This window comes from Lineus longissimus, chromosome 18 (assembly GCF_910592395.1).
Source record: "Lineus longissimus chromosome 18, tnLinLong1.2, whole genome shotgun sequence".
Taxonomy (NCBI): domain Eukaryota; kingdom Metazoa; phylum Nemertea; class Pilidiophora; order Heteronemertea; family Lineidae; genus Lineus; species Lineus longissimus.
This window is the reverse complement of record NC_088325.1, coordinates 12,381,332-12,397,281: the sequence shown is the minus strand read 5'-3', so window position 1 is coordinate 12,397,281 and position 15,950 is coordinate 12,381,332. Positions and strand designations below refer to the sequence as shown.

Here is a 15,950-nt window from a genome sequence, read left to right as displayed (position 1 = left end):
TGTAAGTGATGGAGTCAATCAACAGTCGGCTTGCTCCATCATTCTTTTCAAGGTCGTGCAGTGATGTTATTTGGACATCCATTTTGGACGTCAGTCCCCGTCTGTAACCCTGCCCTCCAGACATCAAAGTGACAGAGTGTGCTATGTGTGGTTGACATCATGTTGATGTCACGGTATCCAGTTAAAACGGCACCTCTTTTTTATTTGGCTCACCTTGTGAGCCTATGCGATGATGTGGCGTCCATCGTCGGTGGCGGCCGTATTGTTAGCGCGGCACGTTTCGTAAAGTCTGGCCTTAAAATTGGTATAGGCCTACATATGTTCCATGGGCCCTGGGGCAATTCACACCAATCTGGTCAATCCATGATCCTCAAACTTACGAGCCTAATATTACAATGTGAATACTTTGCACTATCTATATTATTAAACGAGAGGCAAAATTTTCCTGTCAGTGATTGTCAATGACGTCATCGTATCAACTGATCACAATTAGCTATGATGTAAATGACGTGCTGTCTCCAGGATGGGCATTGAGCCCTGACGACGCCAGTCGGCATTGACGAGCACTCCAACCCAGGTCATGTGGCAACTTAAACCATCTGCAATGGGGAAGTGTCCGCCTGGCAGAGGTGTCTGCAAGGAGCCTCAGTGAAGCAATAATCTTACGTTTTATATGATAGGGCCTCTTATGCTCGTGTAAGTCCATGGTCAACACACACCAAGAATGATATTTACATTATAACAGTGTGACAAGATTGTGTCAGAAAACTAAGGGATTAGGTCAGTGGCATATGCTCAAAACTTGATAATGCCACAGCAATCATGTTTGCAAGTGACATAAATCACTTGTTTGCATAGATAATTTCAGGTGCCCGCAACAAGAACTGGTCATCCTAGCAACCTCTGTTGGAAGCAAAATCAACCTGCAACCTTTAATCATATTTCTGTGTGACAGAAATTGCTTGTTTGCAGTTATAATTGCAGATGCCATCAAAATTGAATTAGAATTGGAAATCACACGGCCTGGAATCAAGCAAAATCAACATGCAATCATGTTTGCATGTGAAAAATTGCCTGTCTGTGGTGATAATCGCAGGTGCGTGTGACAAGATTGCAATCAGCAAAGTCAAAACTAATTATTGGTTTTACTCCACGACAAGAGATCTTCTTGTTGCATATCACAACGATTCTAATCATAGTCACTGTTGAGTGACAAAAAACGCCTGTTTATTAGTGTGCAGTGCTCTGATCGATTCAAACGTAGAGCAGGTCACATACTCAATATTAAATTTCCAGCTAATGTCAACTAATGCCAGCTATTTCCAATAAATGACAGCCCTGACATTCCTCGTTGCATGCTGAATTTGTAATTTCCAGCTAATGTCAACTAATGCCAGCTATTTCCAATAAATGACAGCCCTGACATTGGTAATCAGCTGGAAGGCCTGGGTCAAGATTTTTCCACCTAATTCCAGCTCTGGAAATTTGAAGGTTCCAGCTAATGCCAGGTTATGCCAGCTTTTTCCAGAGCTGGCATTTTCTGGCACTGCCATTTACCAAAATACCGCCAAACTCCAGCCCTGACATTTTCTGGAATTTCCAGCTAATTCCAGCCTCCTGGCAAGGAAAAATAGTTTGGAATTAGGTGGAAATTGCCGGCTTTTGCCGACAATTTCCAGTCGAATTTCGCAGGGGAATGAGACAGTCACAGCCAGGCCGAATCAGTCCTGGCTGCTACACCGTGTTGACATGATGACAGTGATGAAACAGTCACAGCCAGGCCACATCAGTCTTGGCTGCTTTGCCAAGTTGTCAATGAGAGAGATGAGACAGTCACAGCCAGGCCGAATCAGTCCTGGCTGCTCGACCGTGTTGATAAGGTGATAGAGATGAGACAGTCACAGCCCGGCCAAATCAGTATTCGCTGCTTTGCCAAGTTGTCAACATGGTGAGAGAGATGAGATGGTCACAGCCAGGCCGAATCAGTCCTGGCTGCTCCACTGTGTTGACAGCATGGTGAGAGAGATGAGGCGGTCACAGCTAGGCCGAATCACTCCTGGCTGCCCGACCGTGTTGACAGCATGGTGAGAGAGATGAGACGGTCACAGCCAGGCCAAATCAGTCCTGGCTGCTCCACTGTGTTGCCAACATGATGAGAGAGATGAGACGGTCACAGTCAGGCCACATCAGTCTTGGCTGCTCTGCCAAGTTGTCAACATGGTGAGAGAGATGAGACAGTCACAGCCAGGCCGAATCAGTCGTGGCTGCTCGATGGTGTTGACAAGGTGAGAGAGATGAGACAGTCACAGCCAGACAAAATCAGTCTTTGCTGCTTTGCCAAGTTGTCAACACGGTTTGAGAGATGAGACAGTCACAGCCAGGCCGAATCAGTCCTGGCTGCTCCACCGTGTTGACAAGGTGAGAGTGATGAGACCGTCACAGCCAGGCCAAATCCGTCCTGGCTCCACTTTGTTGACAACATGATGAGAGAGATGAGACAGTCACAGCCAGGCCATATCGGTCTTTGCTGCTCTGCCAAGTTGTCAACATGGTGAGAGAGATGAGACAGTAACGGCCAGGCCGAATCAGTCCTGGCTGCTCCACTGTGTTGTCAGCATGGTGAGAGAGATGAGACGGTCACAGCCAGGCCGTATCAGTCGTTGCTGCTCGATCATACGTGTTGACAAGGTGAGAGAGATGAGACGGTCACAGCCAGGCCAAATCAGTCTTTGCAGCTTTGCCAAGTTGTCAGCATGGTGAGAGAGATGAGACGGTCACAGCCAGGCCGTATCAGTCGTTGCTGCTCGATCGTGTTGACAAGGTGAGAGAGATGAGACCGTCACAGCCAGGCCACATCCGTATTTGCTGCTTTTCTAAGTTGTCAACACGGTGAGAGAGATGAGACAGTCAGAGCCAGGCCGAATCAGTCGTGGCTGCTCCACTGTGTTGTCAGCATGGTGAGAGAGATGAGACAGTCACAGCCAGGCCGAATCAGTCGTTGCTGCTCCACCGTGTTGACAACATAATGAGAGAGATGAGACAGTCACAGCCAGGCCGAATCAGTCCTGATGCTCCACCGTGTTGAGAACATGGTGAGAGAGATGAGACAGTCACAGCCAGGCCGAATCAGTCCTGATGCTCCACCGTGTTGTCAGCATGGTGAGAGAGATGAGACAGTCACAGCCAGGCCGAATCAGTCGTTGCTGCTCCACTGTGTTGTCAACACGGTGAGAGAGATGAGACGGTCACAGCCAGGCCGAATCAGTCCTGGCTGCTTCACTGTGTTGTCAACATGGTGAGAGAGATGAGACAGTCACAGCCAGGCCGAATCAGTCCTTGCTGCTCCACTGTGTTGACAACATGGTGAGAGAGATGAGACAGTCACAGCCAGGCCGAATCAGTCCTGGCTGCTCCACTGTGTTGTCAGCATGGTGAGAGAGATGAGACAGTCACAGCCAGGCCGAATCAGTCGTTGCTGCTCTACTGTGTTGTCAGCATGGTGAGAGAGATGAGACAGTCACAGCCAGGCCGAATCAGTCGTGGCTGCTCCACTGTGTTGTCAGCATGGTGCGAGAGATGAGACAGTCAGAGCCAGGCCGAATCAGTCCTGGCTGCTCCACTGTGTTGTCAACACGGTTTAAAGGTGAGACAGTCACAGCCAGGCGAATCAGTCGTGGCTGCTCCACTGTGTTGTCAACACGGTGAGAGAAATGAGACGGTCCCAGCCAGGCCGAATCAGTCCTGGCTGCTCCACTGTGTTGTCAACACGGTTTGAGAGATGAGACAGTCACAGCCAGGCCGAATCAGTCGTTGCTGCTCTACTGTGTTGTCAGCATGGTGAGAGAGATGAGACAGTCACAGCCAGGCCGAATCAGTCGTTGCTGCTCTACTGTGTTGTCAGCATGGTGAGAGAGATGAGACAGTCACAGCCAGGCCGAATCAGTCGTGGCTGCTCCACTGTGTTGTCAGCATGGTGCGAGAGATGAGACAGTCAGAGCCAGGCCGAATCAGTCCTGGCTGCTCCACTGTGTTGTCAACATGGTGAGAGAGATGAGACAGTCACAGCCAGGCCAAATCAGTCCTGGCTGCTCCACTGTGTTGTCAACACGGTGAGAGAGATGAGACAGTCACAGCCAGGCCGAATCAGTCGTTGCTGCTCCACTGTGTTGTCAGCATGGTGAGAGAGATGAGACAGTCACAGCCAGGCCGAATCAGTCGTGGCTACTCCACTGTGTTGTCAGCATGGTGCGAGAGATGAGACAGTCAGAGCCAGGCCGAATCAGTCCTGGCTGCTCCACTGTGTTGTCAACATGGTGAGAGAGATGAGACAGTCACAGCCAGGCCAAATCAGTCCTGGCTGCTCCACTGTGTTGTCAACACGGTGAGAGAGATGAGACAGTCACAGCCAGGCCGAATCAGTCGTTGCTGCTCCACTGTGTTGTCAGCATGGTGAGAGAGATGAGACAGTCAGAGCCAGGCCGAATCAGTCCTGGCTGCTCCACTGTGTTGTCAACACGGTGAGAGAGATGAGACAGTCACAGCCATGCCGAATCAGTCGTTGCTGCTCCACTGTGTTGTCAGCATGGTGAGAGAGATGAGACGGTCACAGCCAGGCCAAATCTGTCTTTGCAGCTTTGCCAAGTTGTCAGCATGGTGAGAGAGATGAGACGGTCACAGCCAGGCCGTATCAGTCGTTGCTGCTCGATCGTGTTGACAAGGTGAGAGAGATGAGACCGTCACAGCCAGGCCACATCCGTATTTGCTGCTTTGCTAAGTTGTCAAATCGGTGAGAGAGATGAGACCGTCACAGCCAGGCCACATCCGTATTTGCTGCTTTGCTAAGTTGCCAACATGATGAGAGAGATGAGACAGTCACAGCCAGGCCGAATCAGTCGTTGCTGCTCCACTGTGTTGTCAGCATGGTGAGAGAGATGAGACGGTCACTGCCAGGCCGAATCAGTCGTTGCTGCTCTACTGTGTTTTCAGCATGGTGAGAGAGATGAGACGGTCACAGGCAGGCCAAATCAGTCCTGGCTGCTCCACGATCTGCGGATGCTTGTCGTTAGCCAAAGTACTTGTCAATGAAGAACTCCACGTACGTGATGTTTGATGAATAGCCAATAAAGAACATGTAGGGTCGGGTTTTCAGGATTTCATCAGCTGGTTGGTCACTGTCACTGGTGTCGCTGGTTGTGACAGTTAAAAGCTTTTGAGAAGACGGGCTAGATTTGTGTACATTCCCTCCTGCGGTGTCTCAGAAAAAGTACCCAACACGCCACAGGGGCGCTGCTGTTGCCCATTGGTTTTTGAAAGGCGTTATCACCCGGGAAAGACGTCGTACCAAACTTTGTCCTGGCTTAGGAATAGACCCTTCCGACAGTAGTACAAAGAATAACAACACTGATTGTGAAACTATCATTCTTTATTTGATATGTTTAGGACACATTTAGATATTCAACGTCCTGATACATTGGTCAAATATCATGAAAAGGTTTTACAAAAAGATATTCTGACAACAATCTGTACGCGGGCACCACATGTTGGAACAGGTGGCGCTACAGTTAGGTAGGATTTCTATTCAAGTGGAGTAGTAGGAAATGTCCCTCTGGCAACAAGTCCTTCCCTGTTGGTTGGTGTACATCAACACCTAAGAGATTAATGCGCATAATATATTCATGAGTCCCCAGAACACTATAGGGTATTTAAAACTGTTACATGTACACTCATTCATCCTGGATTGTCCCTACTCTTTTGCGAAAACTCCCTACGGAATACTCTATCCTTGTTCATTTCTGTTACATCTATACATTCTGATTTATAAGCACTCTAAGTCCAGAGTTACTGTTCGTCACCATGGAGGACTAGTCACGATGCCGGTAGAAGTAGGACAGGTGGCTTGTATACATCGATGGGAGGATGCCGGGTTCAGCCGCGGGAAGGGAGTCGGTCCATCCCTCTGAAGATGAGAGAAAATATATCGATATAAGGGTTATAGAGTGTTAGTTCAAAACTTATTCTAGCGCAACTGGGAGCAGACTTGCAGATATTGGGAGAATAGAAACAATTATTCAATCGTCATTTGTATTTGGTATGCCCCAACGATCAGTCTCCCCATCTGATATGTGAATTTGTTCTGCAGTACGTTATTTGCGTGGCCCAATGATTGTACACGGATTGCATTTATTAGCCTGATGAGTCTATCGAACAGACCATCACTAGACGTCCGTGTTTCTCATTTGGCTAGCTGTTTCTTTTGCTTGCACGGCGAAATACCATTAACTGCATCAGGGGGACTTTTTCTCATTCTAGCAGAAGTTGTTTTCTATGTACGGATTCTACCTATCCCTACCGGTTTGAGCTGCTGGCCTAGGACTACTGGGCACTGCCACTGGAGTGCTGGGCACTGCCACGGAAGACTGACAACCATTCGTCCTCTCACATCTCGTGGATCGGACTCATCCTTGGACTAAGCCTCTGAAATTATGAGACAGATCAAGGTTAAGGTGGGTTTCAGGGTCATGTTTATAAAAATCAAGATTTCCTTACCATACTTTCCAACAAGGCCAAAGTTTCAGTTTGCCAATCACAATCCAAGTTTGAATAGAATTACCGAATCTACTTCCTTGGCAATAACATGCTGATCGCTTTTGGTATGCCTCCTTACCTTTAAATCACAAGAGGCGCTATGCTAGCAAACAATAGACTGGAATGATCGCCAACCGCCTCAAAGTATGTTGGATCAAACATCCAACAGGCATGGGTCACCCAGTAAAAAGTATCATCATGGTTACATTTGATATTGTTTGAATGATTAACTCACTGTATTCAATCTGCGATCATTTCGCAGTTGATTAATTAGTTACCACTCTATGCCTTAGAGAGGGCAGAATGGTACTGTTTAGACAAGAAGTCTCCCCAACAGCCACAAGTATCTCTTCGAAAACATCACAGTAACACGTTCGACCCAGGGAATCTGTCAGCTGGCTGACGAGTAGGTTGGGAATTGTGTATGATCAGCTCTCTCAAAGACACCCGAGACAGGGATGAAAATCTTGTGTTTATAAGTTACCATTGTATGCCTTAGAGGGGGCGGAATGGTACTGTTTAGACAAGAAGTCTCTCCAACAGCCTCAATGAATATTGGATCAACGGCACACAGGGCCTCCCAGAGATACCGTCAATGACGAAATATGACTGGGCCTTCTGTAAGATTAGTTTCTCCGCCAAACACGGGACTGAAGGATTAAAATCTTGTGTTTATAGGCTAACAAATGCAAACACTTTCAATGAACCCCCTACGAGAGACGAGTGGCTCTTCGTCTCCCCGACTTTGACACCCTACTACGAACATATCAATAGATCAGCCAGCGGTCCTTGGTGTCGCCGCGTGGGTTACGTCCAGTGAAATTGTTTGCAATTGCCAAGGAACCACGATCTGACATCCATAACCAGCGTATTCCCTATTCATGCCAGTTACAGTCGGGTGCTACACCACAGTCGGGATAGTGGAGCCAAATGAATGATTGTTTAAATTTAAAGCATTTTTGAAAATCATATGACAAGGTTTGGAGGTCAAAAGCCTTCCAGTTATGCACATAAGTCCTTGCCTTACAGTGAATTTGCGACTGAAATTACTGCGCAGTTCATTTTCGGCTCGACTGCACTTTTACAGCAATAAAAACCTGTTGAAACCAATTCAAACAATTATCAATCATAGATACTGGGCCCTACCTTCTGCTGCAGCTCTTTTAACTTGATTTCCGCAATGTTGAAGGGAATTTTACCTTTGAAATCGGAAAAAGTTTTCCAACGATGTTCTGCGTAGTTCACTCACACACCAACTGACTTGCGTTCAAATCAGCCGAGACAATACATTTGACGTCACACCGTCCGAGCACTATTCCTCTACCCCGCGAGACAGGCCGGCGGCTTAGCGCCAACTTGTGTTGTTATGTCATTAGACCGATTGGATGGTATTGTCAAAGGTGGGTCTGGGCTATTGCATAACATGCACATGAACGGAGCTATATGGCCATAGAAATATATACAAGCCAGGTTTCGGAAGCCTTTACGAAGAGCTGCGAGGGCAAAGTTTGTAAATGCATTTCTCATTGGCGATTTTCAAAAATTTAGCCGATTCCTCCTACAACATAGGACAAAAGATGATTTACGAGTGTCGCATTAGACTAGATTACTCCATAGATCCTTGCACTTCGTATTTCGTCAGTCGTATAGCTGCCGAAACCTGCATAATGTCAAAATCACACACACTGACTTGAACTGACAATGACGTACATTGTGTATTTACCATTTCGGCCAAGGCCGTACGGTGTAGAGGAGGAAACCGTACTCATGGAAAACGTGCCCAGTCCTATTGTATTCTGACAGATTATGATAAGGTTCTATCTGTGGAGGCCATTCCCGCCAAAGCTAAGAGAATCCTTCGCTCCCCGGACATTCTATCCAGGGACATTTTAAACTTCTACACCGTCACCGCAAGAAGTGTCTGTTGCACACCAGAAACAACCAACTCGGAATTCAGCTCTTGGATGTTTATTTCATTAAAGAAACTACATGATATTTACAGCATGCATAGTCAAGGTCAAAGTGACCGACAGCCTCTATACAAATGTAGTTGTAGATGGCGTAAGTGGAAATAGTTGAGATTGTCTGATGCAGCTCAGAACCGCCCGCTCAAAGGAGTAGGTGGCTAATCAACAGCGTTCCATACTGTCAGCTGCCCAGTCACCACCTTCCACAACACAGTCATAGTTTCATCACCAAATTCTACTGATGAAACAGGAGAAGAACAAATAAATTGAAGGGATAATCCGCTTACTCTTTTAATATTATGTACAGCAACTGACAACACAGTGATGAAGTCAGCAGTAGTTCTTGCCACCCTTCTAACAAATCTACTATTAAACTATATACAAACGTAGGCAGTGGAATATAGCTCTACAGCTCACCAAATATATCATACGACATATCATATGATTTAATGCAAATATAGTATACGATCTATAGGCAAAATAGTTCAGGGTCTTTAAGACGTGAAACGGCAAATGTTTGGTGACCCATTAAGTTTGATCTCATTGTCATTAGATGCAAGGCCTGTTTACAATCTATCGTCATCTTCTTTCAAATCGTAATAGTTGTGACAACTGGACCTAACATATTTCTCCTGCCGAACAAATGCCAGCCGATCAAACACAAAAAGATCACCAACAGTCTTTCACCTTTACATATCCCCACGTTCCTTTTATTGTATTCGCAATTCTTTAAAGTAATACTGGTACAATCTATAGGTGGGCTGGGGTAAAGACGAAATTATTTACAAATCTTGGTTAATTAAAGCACCAGCTTCGACGGCATTTTCATTGGTTCCGTTGAATTCGTCATACCTGAAAACCTAGGGTAAGCCGTCAAAATCATACCCGTAGGTGCAATAGATTCTGAGATATTGCAAGAAACGGGCCAAAAATGGCGGCCATATTGGATTCCAAGATGGCCACCGCCAGGGGGGCGTAAAAAATTAGGGTCTTAATCGATAAATGACCCCTAGGGGTCATTAAACGTAAAGCGTATTAAGCGTAAAAGTTTTGTCACCCTGCCAAATTTCATGCTTTCTCCATTAAAATGCACAATTCTTGCCTTTTCGGGAGCTTGACAGCTGGACTAATTAGCACTAGCTGGTCGAAGGACAATTCACAGGGCGTTAATTGGCAACTTCTCATCATTTTTAAGGTACCGCCTATTCGCGTGGACCAAGTCTTACCCAGAAACCTACTCCTTACGTAGCGTGGGGTACAACACACCACAGATTCTGGAGATGTGTGTGTGGTTTCCGAATATCCTACACCCAATTCTGCCTGATCTCAGATGCATGCCTGATGTATCGTGAGATGGAAAACACACCCAGCGTGCGAAATCACAGGTCTTATAATCGGTTAATTGTGCTGCCCATGCGCAATAGGCTTAACCACATTTGACAATGCCATTTCTCCGCCATCGGGCCACTGGCTGCAAACTGAGGGATGGACGGTAATGATAATTTCAGACCGATCAGTGTGTCACAAGTTCAGAGCGAAATCACCAGACAGTTATATGGAGTTACACCAAAAGTCTGACCCCTCACTTCATTTGTAAATAGGTGTTGGATATTTTTGTCACATTTAATGGACCCAGTCCAACAATCTCTGGAGGGATCTTCAGTGCGGCAAATCGCATAGGTTTTTAAAAGTGAAAACAATGAAACGGCCAAGGGCCATTCTGCTCACTGTATAGATATTTGGTGGATAGAAATTCATCCTGGTTAAGAAACATGCTACATGTATAGTATATAGGTCAAACCAAAGTCGTAAAATTAGGTCAAGTCAAAAACCTATATGATATGTGATGTATCCTTGCTAGGAGAACATACCATAAAAATGTTATTGAAATTGACTGGTTGTTTGTTTCACTTTTGTCTGCCTATTGTGAAATAAAGAGTTCACCAATTTCTTAACTTATCTCTTTGTGTCACTAAGGCCCATCTGTGTGACTGTGCCTCCTTAGCTGTGATGGGTCACATAAGTAAATAAGCTAAATTGTTTTACTCTTGCCACTCTGAAACTGTGATTTCTCGCAATGAACACGCTGTTTATGGTATTTTAGGCCACTTCTATGTGTAAAGGATTTATCACACCCATCACACCGATATGGTCTTTCTCCTGTATGAATACGCCTATGTTCCTTTAGGTGACTATTAAGCGTAAAAGTTTTATCACACTGGCGACAGGCAAATGGTCTTTCTTCAGTATGAGTATGTTTGTGGCGGTTGAGGACGCTATTACTTGAAAACTTTCCATCGCACTGGTCGCAAGCAAATGGTCTCTCTCCTGTATGAATTTTCACGTGCTGGGTAAGACTGTTTAAACACACGAACGATTTATCACAACGATCACATGGAAATGGTCTTTCTCCAGTATGGACATCATTCCTGTGGCGATAAAGATTACTAATCCGTGTGAATGTCTTATCACACTGGTCACATGCAAATGGTCTTTCTTTTGTATGAACATGTTGATGAGCGACTAGAGTTTTATAGCGTGAGAATGTTTTGTCACAGATATCGCAGGCAAACGGTCTTTCCACTGCATGTACATGTCCGTGTTGTACGAGAATAGCTTGAGTGGTAAATGTTTTATCACACTGGTCACAGGCAAATGGTCTTTCACCGGTATGAATACGTTCATGTTGCAAAAGATTAACTTGAGTGATAAAAGCTTTCTCACACTGGCTACATTTGAATGGTTTTTCTCCTGTATGAATACGCTCGTGCCGAGCCAGACGATATTTGTCGACAAATACTTTACTGCAATACCAACACGTTTTCGACTCCTGTACGTTAGCATTTTTCAGGGAATAACCAATTAACCATGCAGAGTTCTCTGTTGGGTGAATTTCAGACTTGACTTCACTGCCATATGAAGATGAAACTGCAAAATACAACGGAAGAGATGATAAGTTCTTTAAAAAATACTTTTGGAGGGAAACTTTGAGATGACAGCTACAAAGTACAACACAAAGTTGAAGGTTACGCATAACTTTTGAAGGGGCAATGTTTTGGGTGACGGACTGAAGACCTCTGGTCTGGAACAAGTCCGCTGTCCACGATAGAATAGATAAAAGTTGATACGAACACACTTCATAATTCCCCATGTCGACAGTTGCTCGAGTTCAATGGAGCTTGCACTTTACATATGAATCTGCAGAGTGCTAGACTACGATAGTCCGGACACCTTTCCAGGGGGGGGACATTTTCCATTTCTTTGCCGGCTATTGTGATGATGCAGTTGAGTTACTGCTAAAGAGATACACAGAGAAAACCGTCTATCAAAACAAAAAATTGGTGGAAGGAACTATAGCAGGTTGCAAACCAGGAGGTTTGGGGGGTTTCCCCCAACCTAAAGGCGCTGCACGCTTACTAGGGCACTGCACTGATAATATTATTCAAACATTCCGTAGGATGGTTAGAATTGGTACAAGGAGATCAAGCTGCTAAATGAATTCACCTATGCTGTCGCAGAATCTGACTATCGATCGATTAAACACACACTGGTCACATTTAAATTGGCATTTTCCAGTATGAATAGCCCCGTGGTGAGAAAGACCACTTATCAGTCTAAAATGTTTAATCACATTGGTCATAGGCAAGTAGTTTTTCTCGTGAATTAATACATTTATGCTTCACAAGATTCTCGGTGTTCTTGAATATCTTATCACACAAGTCACATGCAAATAACTGTCTTTCTTCAGCATGAATACGCTTATGTTTCGCAAGGTTGCCTTTCTCTTTAAACGTTTTATTACACTTGTCACAGGCAAAGGGTTTCTCTCCAGAATGGATACGCTTATGTCTGGTAAGATCACTATTGCTCCCAAAGGCTTTCTCACACTGGTCGCAAGGAAATGGTTTTTCGCCCGTATGCATACGTCGATGATCCTTTAGGTGCGTGCTCCGTTTGAATTTTTTATCACACTTGTCACAATGAAAAGGCCTTTCTCCAGTATGAATAAGTCGATGTTTGGTAAGTTCACTATTGGATGCAAACGCTTTACAACACTGTTCACATTTGAATGGCTTTTCACCTGTGTGAATACGCATGTGTTGGGTGAGATTACTTCTAACTGTGAATACCTTACCACACTGATCACACATGACTGTTCGACGTTGGACAGGTTTTTCTCCGGTATGAACACGTTCGTGACGCGTCCGATGATATTTACTTGGATAGAGTTTAAAACAATAGTTACAGGAGTAAGACTTTTTCTTCAACACGTCTTCTCCTGAATATTTTCTTGCTGACAGATGAGGCTCCCCTGAGTGATGTTTTCGACCACCGTGCCAAAATAAAGAAACTGCAAAATACAACGATAGAATGTAATCAGCCCTCGAATTTAAAATGCGACAGAAACGTGACATTGTTAGCAAAGTCATTGTCCTCCACCTGTTTAAAGAGCGTTAATTGGAATCCATGTTTCCGATCCTTGGTGGCATATTGAGGGTTTGTATGTCCACTGTATCAACTTGATTCATGATCTTCCTTGGAAAGCAATGGATGGTGGTCCAAAAGTTTTGACAATTTACTATGATCAACACTATTAAAAGTCTCTTGGACTCGGACTGGAGGTCCACAGGGAAGTTCCACTTCAGGGACTGAAGTAATTTTGCCACTGTTTCACTGATCCTTGCAAAACACCTTCAGGTCATGTATATTATCTTTCAAAATGTTCATTTACTCACAGTCAAAAACCAAATTCATTATACAGGCACTTGTAGAAAGACAAACCACACTAAGAAGCAGTAAGAATGTCAAATATATGATCAAGAAACTTATATACATGGGTGTCCCTTGGCTAGCTATTGAAAACATCTCCTTTGAGTGTACCTGCTCTTCTTAGTCTTACTGTCATTTTTCTGCCCATTCATTTTTATACATAGTGTGTAGGAGGAAGCGAAGTAACCTAATTAGTGACCTATGCTCCACTTGGGAGTATGCTACTTTCCTTTTAGCATGGAGATCACTGCAAAAATGCCTAGTGAAGCAATCTTGCATCATGTCCACAGTTAGGGTGTGCCATCTGTTGGTGATGATGTCACATGCAGACTGGTGCTCCGGTTCTACTTTCACTATTCTTTATTACAAGTAAAGATTTATGTCAATCTAACATCAAAACCAAGCAATGTCAAATTTCATCACATCGATATTAGGAGATGGAAATTATTCGATTTTCCAACCTGAGTCCAGAGTTGAAATAGTTTCAAAAAGAGGGATTATCACTTACCAGTATTGTCTTCAGCTGGGTTTGTTTCCATATCCTGCTGGAATGACAGAAAAAGATACTTTGGAAACAGAGCTTTGGATACTATAACCTGTCAAATGCTTGGTACCATTTTGTTTCCTATTTCACAAGTGCGCTGTCAAACTTCAACCACCCAAACTCAAAATGCGCAAAACTTTCAACTACAGTATACCAACTTCTCCCTCGGGACTGACAAGTGCTCTCCTTATAAACTTACATGTGAGACTGCGACTTCCCCAAAAGTGTACAAGTTCTCCTCAACATCTGCTTGAACAGCTTCTGTTGTCTCCTCTTTCACAACTCCACCAAATTGCATGGGATGAAGCGGGTCTTCAACATCGATTCTCAGCAGACTACCGCTATATGCCGCTGGTGCTGGTATGAGGTTGACTTGAACAGGTCCTAACTTATTTCCAGCTCCCTCCCATTCCTCAGTTCCTAAACCTAGCGATGCACAACCTGGTTCAAGTCCATAGTCATCAGTTGGTTCAGATTTGATATTTACATCGACAGGAACATCATATCCTGGCTCATGCACCTTAATGTCACTCTCTGTTGGCTGAGATGACTCAGTTTTAAGACTTGATCTGATCTGACTGTCTATTTTGAAAAATGAACTGCACTGGTCACCAGAGCAAAGCTCTGTTTTTTGGTTTGAACTGTACTGATTTCCTGCATCAACAGAAGGATGATGCGATAAAGAATCGTATGGACCGCAGGCAACTTCATCTAGTTCTGTTTTGATATCAATATTATCAATATCCGATAATTCAAAGTCCTTTTCTCTGCCTTCGTGCAGTCTCAAAGCTGAATCCTCCAATTTCACATTCATATCACCAGCACCATTGTTGCTCTGTTTAGACATGAGTGAGTTTTATTTAGGGTTCCGACAAATTCACCACCAACGTGACCAATCCAAGCCCAAGAAGAGAGGAAGACCATAGCGGGGGCATGCCATACTTAGGCCTATTCGAAGAAGACGAATCAGCGCCAAACAAATCAATTGCGCAGCTCAGAACACGTCAGAAGGTCTAAGCCAACTTCGGACAATGCCTAGAGACACGATGATCAAACACAGGACTGGTCAGCGCCAAAACAAACTTCTTCGAAATCGTGAATAGTTCAATCCCATTGTGTCATTGTGATTGTTGACGACCGACCAAGACACCTTCAACTATGTCCCATACGACGATACTTCTAACATTGAACTCGGCATATGTATTCGCCTTTCAAATAAACTATTTTGAAGGATATTATTGTATAGCGAGTTCACACAAAAATGTGAAGTTTAACACCGAAAAACCAGCGAAAGTGAATAAAGCAAAAAAGTACGCCATTTTGTTTTGCGATTTGAGTGAGTCATAAAAAAATTAAAACTTGAATGTTCTCATTTGATTTTGATATATTTTTCAGATACATGTTATCAAAATAAATATATCTAGAATATTTTTAAATAAGAACAAAATATAAATGTAAAGCTAGGTGGTATATTTTTTAATATTTTTTACTATTAGAATCTACATGAAAAAGTTGCTACATGAAGCATTTGTTGTGGTGGTCGGTATAAACAACTGAACCAGGCTCCGTCTGGGTCTGTTGTCTTCGGCAGCTGGAATAGTCATGCCAGTGGTCTCCACAGTGCACCTACTGTCCAAGTCCAATTTGTCCTGGTTGTGACTCTCTCATCTCTCCTACCTCTCTGCTACAGATGCGACTAAGCACCAGACCAGGGCAAAGAGGTCCGATGCGGTCTGGTTGTGACTGCTCTCGCTCGATCAGCTCATCATCCTCAGGTGTTGCCTGTGTGTCGATTGTCAACCCATCCCCATCTAAGTGAGGGAAGGGTTGTAAGGGCAGTAATATGTAAAGAGCAAGCTCTAGTGAACTCACACAACTGTAGCATGTCCTAGCAGCCGATTTTTAAATACATGATGTCCCACACCCGCACTTCAGTGGCGCCGGTGTGAATAAATCTGCTTGTGTGAATGGTCAATGGCTCATTACGTCATGAAATAATTGCGTCACGAGGAAGGAAACAATGCGGCCGTAGTACTCGAACGCCCGGAATCAGTGTGTGCTGCAGTTTGAAAAGTTTGGGTGCG

The 15,950-nt window shown here is 44.5% G+C and overlaps 1 protein-coding gene and 1 long non-coding RNA gene across 5 annotated transcripts; both read right to left on the bottom strand.

Moving 5' to 3' along the window:
* Positions 1-5,445: 5,445 nt before the first annotated feature.
* Positions 5,446-7,822, bottom strand: LOC135502515 (uncharacterized). Its single transcript, XR_010449783.1, has 3 exons — positions 7,732-7,822; positions 6,350-6,474; positions 5,446-5,956 (listed from the first exon to the last, which is right to left on the bottom strand). It is a non-coding gene; the product is annotated as an uncharacterized LOC135502515 (long non-coding RNA).
* Positions 7,823-8,564: 742 nt separating this feature from the next.
* On the bottom strand, positions 8,565-15,184 carry LOC135502478 (zinc finger protein 883-like). 4 transcript variants are annotated; one of them, XM_064795328.1, is made up of 4 exons: positions 14,066-15,184; positions 13,831-13,867; positions 12,688-12,903; positions 8,565-11,480 (listed from the first exon to the last, which is right to left on the bottom strand). In XM_064795328.1, the coding sequence occupies exons 1-4, from the start codon at positions 14,711-14,713 to the stop codon at positions 10,585-10,587; spliced, it is 1,797 nt and encodes a 598-aa protein (XP_064651398.1). In that variant the 5' UTR covers positions 14,714-15,184; the 3' UTR covers positions 8,565-10,584. The 4 variants fall into 4 exon arrangements, with proteins under 4 accessions (XP_064651398.1, XP_064651399.1, XP_064651400.1 ...); XM_064795329.1 differs by having other exon boundaries at positions 13,831-13,864; XM_064795330.1 differs by lacking the exon at positions 12,688-12,903.
* Positions 15,185-15,950: the final 766 nt, after the last annotated feature.

Excerpts from the sequence above, each read along its gene's own strand:
- LOC135502478 (XM_064795328.1), bottom strand. The coding sequence starts at position 14,713 with ATGTCTAAACAGAGCAACAATGGTGCTGGTGATATGAATGTGAAATTG. Across the intron at positions 12,904-13,830 it reads CCCAGCTGAAGACAATACTG|TTTCTTTATTTTGGCACGGT; the intron begins GTAAGTGATAAT and ends TGTATTTTGCAG. Across the intron at positions 11,481-12,687 it reads AGTCATGTGTGATCAGTGTG|TTTCATCTTCATATGGCAGT; the intron begins GTAAGGTATTCA and ends TGTATTTTGCAG.